Source organism: Suncus etruscus, chromosome 17 (assembly GCF_024139225.1).
Source record: "Suncus etruscus isolate mSunEtr1 chromosome 17, mSunEtr1.pri.cur, whole genome shotgun sequence".
Taxonomy (NCBI): Eukaryota; Metazoa; Chordata; class Mammalia; order Eulipotyphla; family Soricidae; genus Suncus; species Suncus etruscus.
In genome coordinates, this window is record NC_064864.1 from 40,797,449 (window position 1) to 40,815,072 (window position 17,624).

General features: G+C 45.7%; 1 protein-coding gene across 1 annotated transcript in view; it reads right to left on the bottom strand.

Moving 5' to 3' along the window:
- Positions 1-14,799: 14,799 nt before the first annotated feature.
- The window catches only part of SLIT1 (slit guidance ligand 1), a 157,904-nt gene continuing 155,079 nt past the window's right edge, over positions 14,800-17,624 (bottom strand). Inside the window, exons 35-37 of the mRNA XM_049764381.1 lie at positions 16,410-16,698; positions 15,726-15,937; positions 14,800-15,168 (exon numbers count right to left, since the gene is read on the bottom strand). Coding sequence (XP_049620338.1) covers positions 14,930-15,168; positions 15,726-15,937; positions 16,410-16,698 — 740 coding nt within the window. The 3' untranslated portion in view covers positions 14,800-14,929. The remainder of the gene's footprint in view (positions 15,169-15,725; positions 15,938-16,409; positions 16,699-17,624) is intronic.

Here is a 17,624-nt window from a genome sequence, read left to right on the forward strand (position 1 = left end):
CTCAAAAATTATTTACATCCCCCAGATTATTTGTGTTAATGATCCTTGCCATTCTTTTCATTTTGGGCCAGGGTAGCTTTCGTAACAAGGATTTTCTCTTACTTTGAGAAAACAGAACTAGGATTTCTGGCTTTAGTCTTGTCATAGTAATTTGACAATTAGGATGATAATGACTTCTAATTTTGATTTTCTTTTACACCCAGAGTACTTCCATGTTCAAAGAAACCCAAAACATTATCTCCAGTAATAGAAAAATAGAGTGTGGGTGTGTACCTGCATGCTTACACATTTGGGTGCATGTACATGTGATTACCAGCCACAAATATTTCCCATTCTTAATTTTACAGTAAAATTATTTCTATCATGCAGCATGCTGAGGTGTTCATGTACTGGGTAATTAGTTAACACGGGCCAGATGATTTAAAGGTGGCCCAAGGTTTTGATGAGCATCCATAAAATGATTTTGGCATTAGACTCAGAAAGGTCTGAACAGCACAGAATTATGTAAAGGCCAAAATGACCTTGTAGTTGTAGACACAGCTCCAGGAATTCTTAGTGGACCTACATACCCACTGTACCTAGAGGTGATGTCTTCCAATGTGCATATCCATGTTTAGAGTTGATCTTTGTTCTGATTGTTTAGTACCATACTAGTAGTTCATGTGTGTGCCGTTACCCCATCCCCTTTCGTATCAGTTCTGTTCCATGGCTCAAAAATGAGAGTTGCAATAATTATAACTAATGTTTGCCTTTCCCAAGTGAAGCCCGAGATGGGGTTTTTTTGGCTTTAACTTGGTGCCTATAACAATGTTCCATTATAGTATAACGTGCATGACATTTCCATTGGACCACTCTACAAAACAGCTTGGTTGTTGAAAGCCTCAACCAGCTTCCCATATATATTTGGTCTGTCACTGAATTTGGCTTGTCTGGACTATTGTGCCCTTCTTGTTCAAACTTTCTTCATTTCAATTGTTTCAGATATACTTAGATGAATCCAGATGGTCTGTTTTTCATGCAATAATTCATTCAAATCATGATAAAGCAATCCTTCCTATTCTGTTATGGGTTTGTTACAGATAATGAACACTTCTGTTGATTAGAAAGGACTAGGGGAAAAGCATTTAATTCTTGGGAAAATGAAAATTGTGTTGAATTTCACAGAGTGAAACTTATTCTTTTCAATGAAGTCATGGATTTTTGTTTTGTGTTCGTTTTTTGTTTGTTTGTTGTTTGTTTTGCACCCGTGTTTCCTCTGGCCTATGAGTTTTTCCTTGTTCTTTTGTGTTTTTTTTTTTAATTTTGGCCATCCAAAGCAAAGCTACCTATATTAATGAGACTGCTGAGTATATGTGTTGGCAACACTCCCCCAGCATTACGTTGCACAGAAGCATTAATATGTTTTGAGTCAGTTCATTTACTCTTTAAAAAAGTAGTTTTGAATTTTTTAAAGATCCTTTTCATAGAGTCATCACTGAGTATTGTTTATGTGGTGACTTAAGCTGTTGAAGTTTGCCAGGTCAGGTGCTCTGACTCTTAGCCATGGGTCCCAGGTGCCCCCATAGCTGTAGAGGCTGCCTTGTGAGGGTGCTCTAATGAGAAGGCAGTTACATTGGTCCTAGGTGTAGTGTTCATTCCATTGCTTCTCAAAAGTTCTTTTTCATTTTTGAAAGCCTTCTCATTCTAGGCAACTTTTGAGGAAAGGCTTACATTTTTATGTATTTATATTATCCACCTAATAATGCAATGCATCATCTTCATTTTTCTTAATGAATCATCTTTAAAATCAACCTTATAGTAGTGACTACATTGAAATAAAATTGGGTTTGCATCATCATAACACCAAATTCAGGATTATTCCTACTTTTTTTGGCTCACAGTTTTAATTTACTCTGATTACTTAATTTTTCTAATAGGAAAAAATATTTAGAAATGTGAGGATCAACTCAGGAAGGTTCTTTCACATTTTATACTAGACAGTGACAAATCTCCAAGCCCAAGTCTGGCATTAATTCACACTTCCTCCTGTTTTTTCTTTTTTTATTAAAAAAAAAAAAAAGCCAACTCCTTTCTGTAGGTACCTTCATACTCTAGCTTGCCACCAGATGCAAGTAAATGTTCACGTTTCAGGTTAGAAGTGAGAAAGGAATTCTGCCTCTGGGGCTATATTCATACATTCACTATCCCAGTGCTGGATTTGAAGTTGATGACCAGAGTATTCTAGTATAACCTCCAAGCTTTTGGGGGAATGGGAAGCTAGCTGAAAAAGTCACCAAGGCTCTAGCATAGTTTCTCAGAGGGAGACCCTCCCCAGTATTCCCATTGTCTATCCTGTGTAGTGCACTGAGTCTGAAAGGACATTATTAAAGTATCTTCTGTTGGAGTCCAGACTGTCAGGGCAACTACATTTCCATACAGTCTCTTGTAGAAGCATTAGAAAGGTCATGATTCTTGACTCTTAAGGCTTCCTATATAAGGATGTGATTGTGTCTCTTCATCAGCTGTGTCTAGTCTCTTGAATTTTAGGTAGACTGATTCTGTTGTGTCTGTTTCACAAAAAAATTGCTTATCATAAATAATAATTTAGAGCATTCATGATTCATCACCTCTGTTCTGCTTTCGTCTTTGTGTCATGTACTGCCCAGATGGCTTTCTCTCTGCTCAGTTAGATTGTCTGTATTTGACATCACTTACAGTACCTGTGAATTCTGTCTTTGCATCACATACTGCCCAGATGACTTTCTCTCTGCTTAGTCAAGTCATCCTAACTGACAAATGCATGACATCATTTCTAGACAGTACCTGTCTATAATTGAAGTCTGGCCACTTTCCTGCTTTGTGATGATAATTTTTGCTGAGAACTAAAACCATCTTTTTTGTTCTTTATCTTCTTTCTATTACTGTTCTAAGAACTAAGGACATCCTACTTGATTGTGCAATGTTGTGATGTCCCCATCACAAATTGGGTGTCTTGACATCATGCCTGAAAATGACCTTTTATTTCCCAGGATGTTGGTCCAAGGAGCGACACCCACTCCATTTGGTTTTAGGTCAGCCCATGAAGACTGTCTTATGGCCCTCTAATCTACAAAGGATCTGCAAACTAGGCTTGCACTCTTTTGTAAATAAACATGTATTGGAATATAGCCATGCCTATTTATTTAAGCTGTTTTTCACTCTCTGCAACAAAAAGCCTATATTCCATAAAGCCTAAAATAGGTACTTGCTGAACTTTTCAGAAAATGTTGATTTTTACCTAAGAAATCTTACTTTTTCAGGAACAGAGGTACCCCAATTTGTTTTCTTTTATCTGCCTTTTCTCTCTCCTTCTCTTTCTTTATCTTACATTAGTTTTGTTCTTCCTTTTATATTTATTTCTTGCTATAAAAATTATCTTATATTGCTATAATACATCAAATACCATCTCTGAAAACTTGAGTTGTCTTTTACTTTGTCTTCCCTTGATCACTGTCACCTGAGCAAAAATGAAACCACCATTAGCCTCTAGAGTCAGACCTGTGAAGCCATACAAGTCATAATTCAAAAAGGATGTGACTCCAACTTATTTTTTTTCACCTGTTACTAAAGTAAACCAGAATTTTGTTTCTTAACAATGACTTGATGCTGGTTTCACTGGATGTAAAATTTTCTAAACATCAATTAGATATGTCTTTTCCTGGAGGGGTAAATAAAGTGTTATTGCAGCCCAATTATTATGTCAATTTTTTTAACAGCTTCTAGAGAAAAATACTGGCACTGAACATTTTCAGTCTCATACTTTTTTCAAAAGAAGTTTATTGGAAAGCTAGCAGATTACTAAACAGAGTTGAGGATTAGAAAATTTTTTGAAATGGTGCATTTTTAACCTGAGAAGTTAAGGATTATGTTTTTTTTTTATGGGGGGTGCCACATCCAGTGACGCTCAGGGGTTACTCCTGGCTGTGCGCTCAAAAATTGCTCCTGGCTTGGGGGACCATATGGGAAGCCAGGATCGAACTGAGGTTTGTCCTGGATTAGCCGCGTGCAAGGCAAACGCTCTACCACTGCACTATTGCTCCAGCCCCAAGGATTATGTTTTAAGGACAAATCTAATCAATACCCCTCCCTCAAAATTAAGAATATTCTGTTCTGCATGATGCAATAGAATGTTTGTGAGAATAATTAGCAAGTGCTCCTGAGCAGACTATTTTCATTATTAAATAAGATTTTTGTTGTTGTTTTTGGGTCACACCTGGCAGTGTTCATGGGTTACTCCTGGATCTATGCTCAGAAATTGTCCTGACAGCCTCGGGGGACTATATGGGATGCCGGGATTCGAACCACTGACCTTCGCATGCAAGGCAAATGCCTTACCTCCATGCTATCTCTCCAGCCCTTGAATCAGATTTTTATTTTGACTTTTTAGTTACTAATTTTTATAAAGTGATTTATTTACCCACTAAAATACTAAACTTTTTTTTTCAAAGTATGAAATCATGACAGTCCTCACATCCCCATATTCGTGTTTGAAATCATTTTGGGAGGTCGGAATAGAAATAGGGAGAAGTAGGAGAATTATTGTATTTAAAAAAAATTAACGGGAAGCCTTTTTTTCCTTTACATTTTTACTTTTGTTGAGGCACTGTGATTTTTCAATACTGTTAATTATGTTTTTATGTGTATATCATTCCAGCACCACACTCAATTTTCCTTTCAAGGGACCTTCAATTCTCTTGAGACCTTAGCATGAACTGTGTTTGGCAGCAGGTGAATTGGAAGACTTAAAGGTCACACATCTTTCCTTTAAAGAAATCTTATGCAGGCAGAAGCCCAGAGGTCTCACTGCTCTTCCTGGCTCAAAGCTTTCCTATCCTATCTTGAGGACCCACTATGGACAGTGTTCTTGCTTAGCCTTTGCCTTTAAAATTGAGCCAAAGGTGGTGCATTTCTTCTCTGATCTTCCTTTTCCCAGAACCCTACTGATTCATGCCTACTGCACGGAAAACAACTTTTGTCGTGTCCTTCCACTTGTGCTGTTGTGTGTGGAGCACAGTGACAGTAGTGTTATCACTTGCTGGGATCCTTACACTTAACAGAAGAGGGTCAAGTTGCAAGGGCATGGAAAAGTTTAGATTGCTTGTTAATAGAAAGAACCAAGTTGGGGGCCGGAGAGATAGCATGGAGGTAAGGCGTTTGCCTTGCATGCAGGACAGTGGTTCGAATCCCAGCATCCCATATGGTCCCCTGTGCCTGCCAGGGGCGATTTTTGAACATAGAGCCAGGAGTAACCCCTGAGCGCTGCCAGGTGTGACCCAAATCCCCCCAGAAAAAGAAAGAACAAAGTTGCTCATGATTTTGTAATGCATTAGACTCAAAAAATGCATTTTGCCTTTTTACAGGGCTATTTTAAAAATAAAAAGACAGTAATCTAAAATATAAAATATTTATTACCCATCTCTTTCCAGAAAAGGTTACTGGCCTCTGTGGTGTAATTCAAGGTCAGCGTGTGAGAATAGTTAACACAGATTTCTTTTTCCATTAATCCAGTGTTGCAGTATTTCTTCTTTATTTTTAAATGCTAGGGTATCTTGCCTTACCTGTTTGCCTCAGCACATAGCTGCTATTGCACATTCTTCCCAAATGATGTTTGTGCACTAAAGACAAATAAATCCCCTCTGTTGAGTTGGTGGACACACAACCTTAGAAGCTACACTGTGTAGTTAAAATTAAAAATCTTCCCATCTTCTTCATATTTGTGAATCTGGGTGAACTTGACTCCTGGAGAGACTTTCCTCTGACTCTACTCAACACCAACGGATCACTGACCAATTTAAAACTGGAACAGTGCCTCTCCCTGGCAAGCACTGGGCCTTCCAGTTAGTTAGTTTGTCCTTTAGAGCCTTCCTTTTCCCTGGACAGTATATTTGTAAGTTTTCTCACTACCCGCACTCTTTTCCTTAAGTGTGAGCATAAATGACTGCCTTTGCCTCTTGGCATCTCAGTTCCCAGACCCTTTCTCATCTGTCTTGGAAATCCCAGCATGTCGGTGCCCCTTGCACACCAGCAGCTTTAGACCGAAGAAACTTGGTATGTTCCTGCCCGGTAGGTGAAGTCTGGTGTGGCCTGGCTTACCTGCTCCTTTTCAAGAGCCACCATTGATTTCACGTCTCCCTCTTCTGCTTATGCCATCTGCCTCCTTGGAGGTATCTTCTCTAAGAGGACAGTCTACCAAGTGCTTCACTGAACACATGTTTCATAGAAGAAGGCTTTCTTGTCACAACTCTTTTTCTTATTTGGCCATGGGGTCCAAATGAAAGGAAACTGACTTTTCCATCCCTGTTTTCTGTACTCTTTACTTTATGTTGTCTAATAACTAAAGCTAAAGCATTTGGGAGCTGGTTTGTGGGAAAGATGCTATACAAGCAAGATTTGCATAATTTTGTACATTTATACAATAAGTAGAGATTAGTTTTAGAACCACTATAGCTTAAGGTTGTTTTTTTCAGCAGTGGTTTGGACACTTAATATTCTGGAAGACTGTTTAGTGACTGGTTTAAAATGCATATATTTATACACACCACTTTGGAATTTATTTCTCTGTAAATAGTGATATTTTCCTGCTCAAATGCCTCTATAGAGAGTATTTATTTTAACAAAAACTGTCAAAAGGGCTTTCCATAAAAGTGTTTTTCTAACCACCCATCCCTTCCAACCTCCAAGCTCAGATATTAAGCCCCCATTACAAAGCAGCACAGTGATGCAAAAGGGGTGGGGTCTGGAACCCTTCATTGATTTGGAGAAATCCAAATCTACACCTATAGGATCAGGAGCCTCAGAGCATTAAGATGTCTTTGAGTCTCTCCTATTTGTGGGAGACACCTGCTCATGCTCATTTGTCCAGGGAGAGAAGCATTTTCCTTCCACATGCTGACAGTTGTCATGAGTGCAGTGTTCACCCTGCCTCCCCACCCTCCCACAGAAAGCATCTGTGCAGATGTTAGCCAGCCCCCCTGTAACTGATGGGCACTGAATGAGACCATCTGTTCTAGGATGTGTGTAGTTTCGCTTCTCAGGAGTTCTGGCCTGTAATTCACAGTATCCCTACATGTAATGGAGCCAGTGCTTCATGCCATGCCCCCCTACCCTGTGCCCCATCCCTAGGCACCCCGTCTCATGATTCTCATTCTGCCCAGAAGGCTGGACTGAGAACTGTAGCCCCGGTACTGCAGCAAGCCTAGGACTGGACATAGGGACTTTTGTCATCCTTTTGAACCGTAGTTTGTATATTGACTTATGGCCTCCTTTTGTCTTTTCTAAACAAATGAGGAGGACACTTGAACAATAATGCTGGAGAATGTTTTTCTAAGATACTCTTTGTAAGCAAGTTTGATTTTGAGATGAAATGTGAATGGATATCTAGGCGCCAGGGAATTTAGCACTGAAGACAGTCAAAACTTATAAATTTTGCTTTCATCTAAATGTTCACAAGAAGTAATGTAAATAGTTTTTTAAATATATTTATTACATGTGTTGTAAACAGATTTACGTTCTGAGTGATGTTGGTTTGCATTGTAGTCGTGCAGATTGATATTTTGAGCAGTGTACTTCTTTCATAACCCAGATTACACATGGAGAAAGAACAAAAGCCAGCAGGTTGAGAGCTGTTTGGGGCATTGGATCTGTAATCTAACATCAAAGCCGAGCTTTAATTGTCCCCTCTTCCTTCTCATCTGGTTTTGTTTATATGCATATATATGCACATATATATGTATATATGCAAATACACATATGCATGATAAGCTGGTCCATGGTGGGCCCCAGATCTGCAGAGCAGATTTCTTGGTGTTCTTTCTGATGTGTTGCCCATAAGCAATAAAATCCTACGTAATAATAGCATTTGTTCCGGGCTCCATGTTGGCCCTTGACTCAGAGGATAGGGTAGGGATAGAACAGCTCTTGCTAAGACCTCTTGCCTTTGCCAGAGAGGTTGCTGTACTTGAATTTTTGCTTCTGTTTGTCTGCATGCTTGTTCACATTCTATAACTCTAGCAATGAATAAGAATTCAGCAAGTACCAGACACATTCAAAAAGGGGCACGGAGATGGAAAAACTCACGTTTTTTGTATGAATTTATGGGTTTCCAGAATAAAGTTGAGGCAAAGTTCATTCGCCTATGGAGTAAATGTCAAAAACCTTTACATGATTAATATAAATAGCCATTTAAATATCTCCACTATATCTGACCCACCACGGAAAAAGCTCTTTTCCTGTACTCTGTGCCTGGGTTGGGACTGTCAGCTGCCCCTTCGTGTCTGCGCTTAGACTGAATAGGTCAGGGCACGGAGGGCTTCAGTTCCTCCCTCTCAGCGTGTCTAGACCAACAGCCTTTAAGCTGTGTATCAGCTTCTCCTTGTGGCCGTCCTAAACTTTTTGAAAAATACCCCATGCCCAGATAACCGTTTATAGAATAATGTATAGTCTTTTAGGCTTTTGGAATATGTCTTCTCTTTTGTATTTATGATGGCATTTGGAATTTTTCACTAGTGTTTTTTAGGTTGAAGTGGATGCATTAAGATAAAACTTCCCATTGCTCAGCCTGCGTGCAGGCAAGAGGAAAGAAAGGGACCTATATTGTGTCATTGGTGACTACTTTTGGTGGGAGGGTGGGGAAGGGTCATTGTAAATGAGGTGTGGATAAAAGAGAATTCTGGCCAGAGGCTCCCCAAGTCTTATTACCTTGTAATAAATAATTCCCTTTTAGCCTCACTTAATCTCAATAGAAGCCTGCTGTTTACCCTCAGGGAACAAGTAGTTTTCAAAATTGAGCTCCTCCAAGGTCATTGGCCAGTGTCTATGTAGATGTTGGACGTTTCTTTGTGAAGTCATGGCATTTTCCCATATGCATTAAGATATTAAGAACTTTCAACCCCAACCTGTATGAAAAGCACAGCCCAGGCTCCTACATGAGGACAGAATGAATGCCTTGAGGGGCCAAGGGGTCAAAGGGAGGCCCTTGCAATTTAACTGAAGCTCAGGTGCGTGTTGGGTTTGTATTCCTTTTAGGCCTCGACCCTTCAGAATGAGTTAAGGGTAAGGACTGCCAGTCCCACTATGGATTCAGGGAGCTCTCAAATGAATCTCTACCGTTCCTTTCAAAGTCATTCTACTTCCTCCTGTAATTGTTCGTGTGTGCTCCTTTTTTGCTGTCTCGTGAGTTTTAGCTAGTGATGCAGATACCCAAGGAGAGCCTCTGGAGGGCCTCTCCCTTCCCAGCTCCGTTCATGTGCTCCTGACCTACATGAAGGCAGCCTTCCCAGAAACCAGTGAAAGAAGAATTCTGCAGATGGTAGGCCAGATGATCATTGTGTATCTCTTAGAGCTGGATTTTCATCATATTAGTTGGTTTAGGAAAATATTGTGTCTTTAATGGATGAAAATTCAATGTATGCTGTGAATTTGTTGGTTTGAAACATTGAAAATTTTTTCATTAGACAATGTTTACATACCTCACCTTAAGAACCTTTGAGAGTGTATATATGAAATTTAAAAATATATTAAGTTGCTTTAAAACAATATGTATAGCTATAAAAGTTGGAATTATTTTAACTTTGAATATGTACCAAGTCTCTTAAATCTTGATTGAATTCTTGTGGACCTTTTGTGCTTCTGTGTTTCACTTTCCTGTTAGGCCAGGTAGGAAGCTGTGTTCTTGTTCCTGTGAGAAGGCCTCCCTGCAGTTCACACGCACAAGGACTTCCTTTGTTGTGTCCCATGTTCCTGTTAGGTTTTGAGGGGTGGGGTATGGATCTAGAGGATGTGTGCGAGGGGGTTCTCTAACATCTATTCCATGAGCTTTTTCTAGGCGCTTATTTTATTGCAGCGTATTAAACTTATTTGATATTAAAATGTGTTGTGTAGTTACTGGCAAGGTAGAGAACACACTGAAGCTCCATATTCACCTTCTAGACTAATGCCAAGTTAAGTTACCAGAAGGAACCAAGAAGCAGGTGTTTCCAAACACCTCTCAGCGACAGTATTGGAAACCAGAAGATGAATCCTTGGGATGGCTTGTCGGGTTAGAAAGGTACCAGTGCTTCATCCGGAGAAAGGGAGCTATCTAACTCACACGCCTAGTCCCAGGGAAGCCTCTGTTAAAGGAGGGGTGATAGGCTCAGCCACCAGGAAGGGGCTGCCTCAACCCCTTGTAGCCCATGTTTGGGGAAGGCAGGGAATTTATGGGAAAGCTTTGTGTTTTCTATTCTGTTTTATTTTATTCTTCCTAATCTACTTGAGATGGGTTTGTTTATAGGAGGGATCACTGGGCATCTCACTATTAGCTTGGCTAAAAGCACTCAGCTTGCAGCTGGTGGGTACTTTTTCCTTTGAATTTGAGGTGTTAGCTGGTTTCACATTAGTTTAACTTTGAGTGATAGACCTTATCCCCCAGTCTGGACATTCCTCCTGTTGCCAGTCCTGATGTCCTTTGAACTGAAATTTACTTTTACTTTAAATCAGACACTGAAATCTGGTGGTTCTTCAATGTTATATTTAGCCCAAGGTGGTTTTTTGTTTTGTTTTCTTTTTGGGCCACACCCAAAAAAAAAAAAAAAAGCCAGGGGTTACTCCTGGCTATGCATTCAGAAAGCACTCTTGGCCTGGGGGACCATATGGGACACTGGGGATTGAATGGTCTGTCCTGAGTCAGTCACATGCAAGGCAAACTCCCTACTGCTATGCTATGTTTCAAGGCCCTCCCCCCCAGTTTTTTTTTTAATGTGAGTTTAAATAAAATTTACTTCTAGCTCCTATTTGCAAGGATGGGGGGGTGCTATAAAGTATGGTGCTTAGGCATTATTCCTGGCTCTGTGCTCAGAAATTACACCTAGCAGGCTCAGGGGGCCAAATGGAGGGTCCCTTTATGGGATGCTGGGGATCAAACCTGAGTTGACTGAGTGCAAAGCAAATGCCCTACCGACTGTTCTATTGCTGTGGCCCCTTTTTGTTTCATTTTGGTTTTTGGCTGTTTGGGGGTCATACCCAGCAGCACTCGGGTTACTCCTGACAGGCTGAGGGTTGGGAGACCATATGTGATGCCAGAGGTCGAACCAGGGTAATAAGCCACTTGCAAGATAAATACCCTAAAAGCCATAGCATATACAGCAATGTTTATTGTTTGGGGCCACATCTAACAATCAGGGGTTACTCCCAGCTCAGTAACAGCATTTGACCCAGTGCCAGGGGTCATATGCTCCAGGGACCATGCAGTTCGGGGCATTAAACCTGGGGTTCCCACATGCAAAACATATGCTTTAGCCCTTTGAGCCATTTTTCTGGCCCTCTGGCTTCTTTTTTTAAAAAAGAAAGGTCCAACCAGAGTGGAGCACAGTAAGAACTCAGCTAGAGTGAGCTTAGCAGATCAGGAAATTTCCCCCTCTGAGTCCCCACAGTTTTTGTCAGTCACCATTAATCCTTTACCACGAGGAACTAAGCCAGGGAGAAGACTTTGCATGTGGATGTCGGTTCAATTTCCAGTTCTGCATGGTGCTGCAAGTATTGCCAGATGTGCTTCCTTAAAAAAAAAAAATAAAAATTGGGGCCTGAGCAATAGCACAGTGGGTAGGGCATTTGCCTTTCATGCAGTCGACCTAGTTTTGATTCCTGGCATCCCAGATAGTCTCCTGAGCCTGCTAGGAGTGATTTCTGAGCGCAAAGCCAGTAGTAATCCCTGAGTGTTACCAGATGTGGCCCCCAAATCAAAAAGTACAAATGGACGTAGATGGTCCATTCTAGATGGCTGCATGCCCTCTTTAGTTAACCTGCTGGTTCCTGAACTTTACAACCCATTTCTTTAGGCCTGGCTGCACATGGCCCCTTTTCAGGGTGACTGGGAACTATTGAAGTAAGTCTTAGGACACACTTCCCATTGCCTGTCCAGTGGGGAGTCAGCCATGTCCTAGAATAGATCTTTAAGTCATGCATCCTCTAAAACTCCCAAATTTCATAGAACCACTAATAGAGGGCATGACATCCTTTTCCTTAGATTCTGAGAGCCACCACTGGCAACAGACCTGGGAACTGTCCAAAGCCAGCTGTGACCAGGAGCAGCCATGCTCCTTTTCAATGGAGACCATCGGATGCAGGTGGCAGAGTGGGGTTGCTGTGCCTGCACACTTACAGAATGGAGGTATGACAGCAGGCTTGAAGGACATGGGCTGCACTTGTGGGCTGTCCTACCATATCCTACCCCACCTGCTGGCCCCTAGCCCCTCCAGGCATGTTGGCAGCCCAGTTCATCGGGATGTAAGGCAGAGAAAGAGCAACGAGGCAGAACCTGAATGAATCAATGTCATGTTCACATGGAAGATAACAAACAATATCCAACACGTTCTAGAACAACACTCGGGGCAAGGGCGTGAGTGGCTCCCTCACAAGCCTCATCTGATCAGTCTCTTTAAAAGTGGGACCCACACAAGACTACAGAAACCCCCAAACAAAAGGTCACAATCAAAACACAACACTGGTGTTGACTTTAACATATAAAAATACTATAACAAAATGAAATACAAATATATATTAGAATCTGTTACGTATTCTGTATAAAGAGATACTTTCATGGTTAGGCTAACAGCAGGCAAAGGAGGCCAGGCCTGGCCTTTCCCATCCATGACATCTCCCTGGGGAGCCAGGACACTGCTCAAGGCTCATGGAACTAGCCAATGGCGATGATAATGAAGTGGAAAGAAGGTGTTGGCTTGAGGGGTGGTGAGGCATGAAGATGATCAGTGTGGTGGCGCTCTTCCGGGTTGCAGCCCCCCCCACCCCCCATGTAGGCAAGCTGAAGAGTGATCCAGTTCTTTGCATTTGCAGTCTGGCAGCAGGTTGGGAGGGAAATAGGCCCCAGGAGTGAATTTGGCCTCATCCTCAACCATGGGCCAAACCCCAACTTCATCTCCAGGGAAGGTACAGGAGGGCCAGGATACTGGTCCCAACCTACATACTCCCTCCCCCTGCACCTGGTGTAGACCTCTTGGCAGCCATCACCTCACTGGGACTATGGATGCCCCAACAAGTGTCTGGGAGCCAGGGAGGTCTGAGAATGGTGCAGGTATGGCAGGGGAAGGTGTGTGTCGCAGGGCGGATGGCTCTGGTACACAGCTTTTCACATAGGGGCTAGTTGCCTGCTCTGGACTTTTCTGCCCCACCCAAACTAGTGGCAACTACTCTCGAGGGTTTTGGACACTTGGTACCGGCAGAGTAAGCTGTGTAGCCCAAAAAAGAATCCCTAAGAGGTCTATCTAGGCTGTCATCTGCACAAGGAGGGGACAGTGGCCTTACTCTGTTATAAGGAGATCCTGGAACTAGGCCCCAAACTGCTCACATGTTTTGCATAGGCCCAGGTTCAATCTCCAACACCACGTGATCTCCCAATATTAATAGGAACTGTCCCAAAGCATAACCAGTGGGTACAAAAAAGATCAAAAGGTCTATGCCACCATGAGACAGCTTCTCAAGGGGCAGGGGAGGGGCCTTGTCCCAGCATAGCTCAAATTTACAAGCCTGGATCCTCTGTCCTGGCTGTAACAGGTTCTCCTGATGCAGAGGCCCAGCCCCTCTGCTAGTCTTCCTAGGGGTTCTGCCCTGACAGCTGGCTGTGAACAGTGCACAAGGCCTCTCCAACCCAAGCCCTAGGCACTCCCCCAACCTTGTTAACTTGAGGCAAGTGGAAGGTGAGAGGTGGGAAAGAACATGCCGTGACCCCCCACCCCCAGAGCACACCTCCTTGTACAGACTGGAAGTGGTGGCCCAGCTTCTTCCAGCCTGCAGTTGCCAGAGCACAAAGGCCCTCTTTCTAGGCTCCAGTCTGCTGGGAAGAGCAACATTTGCTTCCTCAAGTCCTTGGCAGGCACAGAGCCATGTTCACCAAGCATAGCTCCTTGAAAGCCAGATCATGCAGGCAGGTATATTTGCATCACTGTGATCATGTAGGCAGACGAATTTGTATCGCTGCAGCACGCTCAAAAAGATCAAATGGTAGAGAGCCAGAGTGATAGTACAGCAGGTAGTGTCTTTGCCTTGCATATGTGGCCGACCAAGGTTTGATCTGGCATTGTTTGGTCCCCCAAGCACCACCAGGAGTGATTCCTGGCAGAGCCAAGAGTAACCACTGAGCACTACCAGGTATGGCCCAAAAGCCAAACAAAAAGATTGAATGGCAGAAGATCGTGAGCTCCTCCAGACTCCTGGGTGCCACGGCAGGATTGTCGCACTGCTCATTCAGGTCCCATGAGGAAACCAAGGCAGAATTGGGCAAAGCAGGTGGCCAGAGGGTGAAGGTGAGTGAAGTAGTGACTACCGTGGGGTCCAGTGTAGGGCTCCCTGGTCAGACCAACAAACCCTCCATCTGGCCCCTCTACCAAACGACCCCCCCAAGCAGCTTGTGGCTGGAGTCAAGCCCCCTCTGTTCTATTCTCATCTCCAACCCACCTCTCAACAGCCCCCAGAAATATTTCTCCCCTCTTCACCAAGAGCCCCTTTCCTTGAAGCAACAATGGTCATTGCAGAACTTTTTAAGATTCGGGTGACTCTAGAATGGCCCTCCATCCCACCTGTCCTCTGCCCCTGTCCCTAATGCCCCAGCCCCACTCAGACTGTTGGGGGAAACCAAGGCAGGGGAGGAGCCAGGCCTGGCCTCAGAACCCCTCCCTGGAGTTTGGTGTCCCCGCAAGGAGAAAGTACAGGAGCCAGTTGTCCTCTGCAAAGCAGGTCACAGGCACAGCAGGAGTCACCGCCCGCACCTGTCGGCCTGACCTCACGCACACATTCATCCAACAAACATTTATTAAGCGCCTGTTTGTGCAAGGCACTTCCGGAGAGGCGGTGTGTGCGGGGGGCACAGGCTGCTTGGGCCAGGGATGGATGGCCTGCTCCCCCTTCCCCGCTGGGCCCTGCCCTATGTACAGGGGGCACAGCCGCACTTGGTGGGCTTCTCCACCTCGGCGGCAAAGGAAGTTCCATCGCTGCACTCGAAGGTCACTTTCCTCCGCTTCTGCTGCAGCCCCTGGCAGCAGCCGGGACCCGGGCACGAACCCCGGCACTGCACCCAGGACAGCGGCCGCGTGGTCCGGCAGACGGCATAGCCCCTCTGCACCTGGTGAAAGTCCCGGATGGGGTCCCCCCGGCATGCGGACTCTGGATGGGACAGATACCGAGAGACTCGCTTAGGGCGCACCGGGGTGCGGGCAAGCGGCCAGGGGCAGCGGTGGGCGGTGGGCGCTCTCCCATCCGCATGCACAGCGCCTGGAGGAGGCTAAGGAATGGGACGCGGGGACCTGGGTGGACAGGGAGGGGAGGGCTCCCCGGGAGGTGGTGCAGGACTGGAGAGAGGGAGTGTCTCAGGGGTGTGACGCCCGAGTTCCCAATTCTTCGGCTTGCTCTGCCAGGCCTTAGTGGTCCCCACTTCAGCAAAGACGTCGGGCCAAGTGGAGGGGGGAACGGGAAGGAACTCCAAAGGTGTCCCTAATCTCAGGCTTCCAGCTCAGACAGAAGCCCTTCAAAATGGGGGTGCTGGGCAAGGGGTACCAAGGAGGGCGTCATGGGGGGTCGGGGCCCAATGGCCCTCGCAAGGTGCAGAAGGTGGGGGCGCCTCTGCGGTGGGGAGAGGTCTCTGGGGTCGGGAGGGGTATGTTAGGCCGCTACAGTAGTGGGGTGGGACCCTGGGCTGGACAGTCAGGAGGGGGCGCCCTGACCTTGCTCGCATCGCTCGCCCGAAAAGCCAGGCTCACACACACAGCGTGGCCCCAGGGTGGTAGAGGCCTGGCAGTGGCCGTGGAGGCACTGCAGCCCCCCACATGGGTCGGAGGGGGCCCCAGCCTTGTTGCAGAGGGCACCCAAGTACCCATCCTGGCACTGGCAGCTGTAGGAAAGGGCATCAAGGGGCACACACTTCCCGTGGACACACCTGCAAGGATAGAGAAAAAGCACCGTGAAGGGAAAAGGCCACTCCATAAGCCGAGCCCCTAGCCTGAGATTCAGGGTGATGTCCTTTTTTTGTTTTGGTGGTTAGAAATGTGGGCCTTTGATGCTCAGGGTTTAGTCCTGTCTCTAAGCTCAGGAGTCACCCCTGGAGCCCCTCAGGACCATAATCTATGCTGGTGGTGATCAAATGGGAGTCAACTGCATGCAAGGCGAACAGCCTTATCCTCTGTACTATCCCTGCAGTCCTGGGGGTGCTGTTATGCTCCCAAGACTGGAACAGAGGGAGCAGTCATTCCATGTTTGTCCCTGTGGGCAGCCTGCTGGTCACGGGGCTGAGCGTCAAAAAGAAGGAAAAAGTTCCACCCACTTTAGGCCCTTGATCCAATGGGCCTGGGGGAGTTGAGTGGGTACAGCACCCTCTCTAAGGGAGCAGAGCGGCTGGGGTATGAGCTCACTTGTGGCCATGGCAGGGCCCTGCAGCAGGCTGGTCGCAGTGCGGGCCTCCCCAGCCAGGCTCACAGTGGCACACAGGTCCTGGGGTGGCGTTGGGCTGGCAGATGCCATGCAGGCAGTACAGTTTCCGGCAGGGCTCGCAGCCTGGCACCACGCCAGGCTTCATGCGCGTCTTGGTGAAGTCCTGCAGCTCATTGTTGATGTACAGGTTGCGGATGCAGCCGTGGAAGCTGCTGCCGTTGAGGATTTGCCACAGGCGGAAGGCGGCTGAGTTCACGTCCACTGGCATCCCTGCAGCGGGGCAGAGTGGGCTGGAGTAGTCCAGGGCTGTAGGGCACCATCTGTCCCCTTCTCCCCCTCCCCCTCTGACACTGACCTAATCTTCAGCCATGCAGGTGCTTTTGCCCCCCCCCAAAGAGCAAAAGACCCCCACCCTCGAGGCATGTCCCAGAAATAAGGAAGAAGCTACTCCCTCCGTGACCCAGGCCCATCAGTGACAGGAAGGCTCTGATACTCGCACCTGGCTGATCTGTGGGGTCCTGCCTTTCTTTGGGGACCCCAAACCTTATCACCTAAATATCTCAACACTGCAGGGGACAGGCAAGAATTCAGGTATCCATGATCGACTTCTGCAGCCCTCCCTCATAGCACCCTGAGGCAAGAGTACCCACCCATTAAACCCACAACACCTGACAAACACCCACTCCACATATAATGTCATCACCACACCCAAACCTAGCCCACAGCCCACAACTATCCCACCTCACACTCAACCCTATAACTTACCCAACACATACCACACACCCTCCCCACACACCCCACATTCTATATACACCAGTCCCCCATGCCATATACTCACACACCCCACAGACACCCCCACATACAACCCCGTCACCCCCAGCACACACACATTACTCCACCGAACACATACTCCATCCCCTACAACCATCCCCAGCACACACTATCATTCTCCATCTCCCCCATACCATCCACACTCCCCACAAACCCACCCCACACACCCAGTACTCGGAGCTTGGCCTCAGACTTGCCCAGAGCTTCACAACGACAGCAAAGCTGGGAGGAGGCCCTAGAGAGCTCACTCCCAACTCCACACCCCTGTACCCCTGTATCTGCAGGCAAGGGCTGCTCTTGGCCAACAGGGCCCTCAAAAACTTTCAGGCTGGCTGGGCAGGGGTCTGCTGATCCAAGGTGTCATG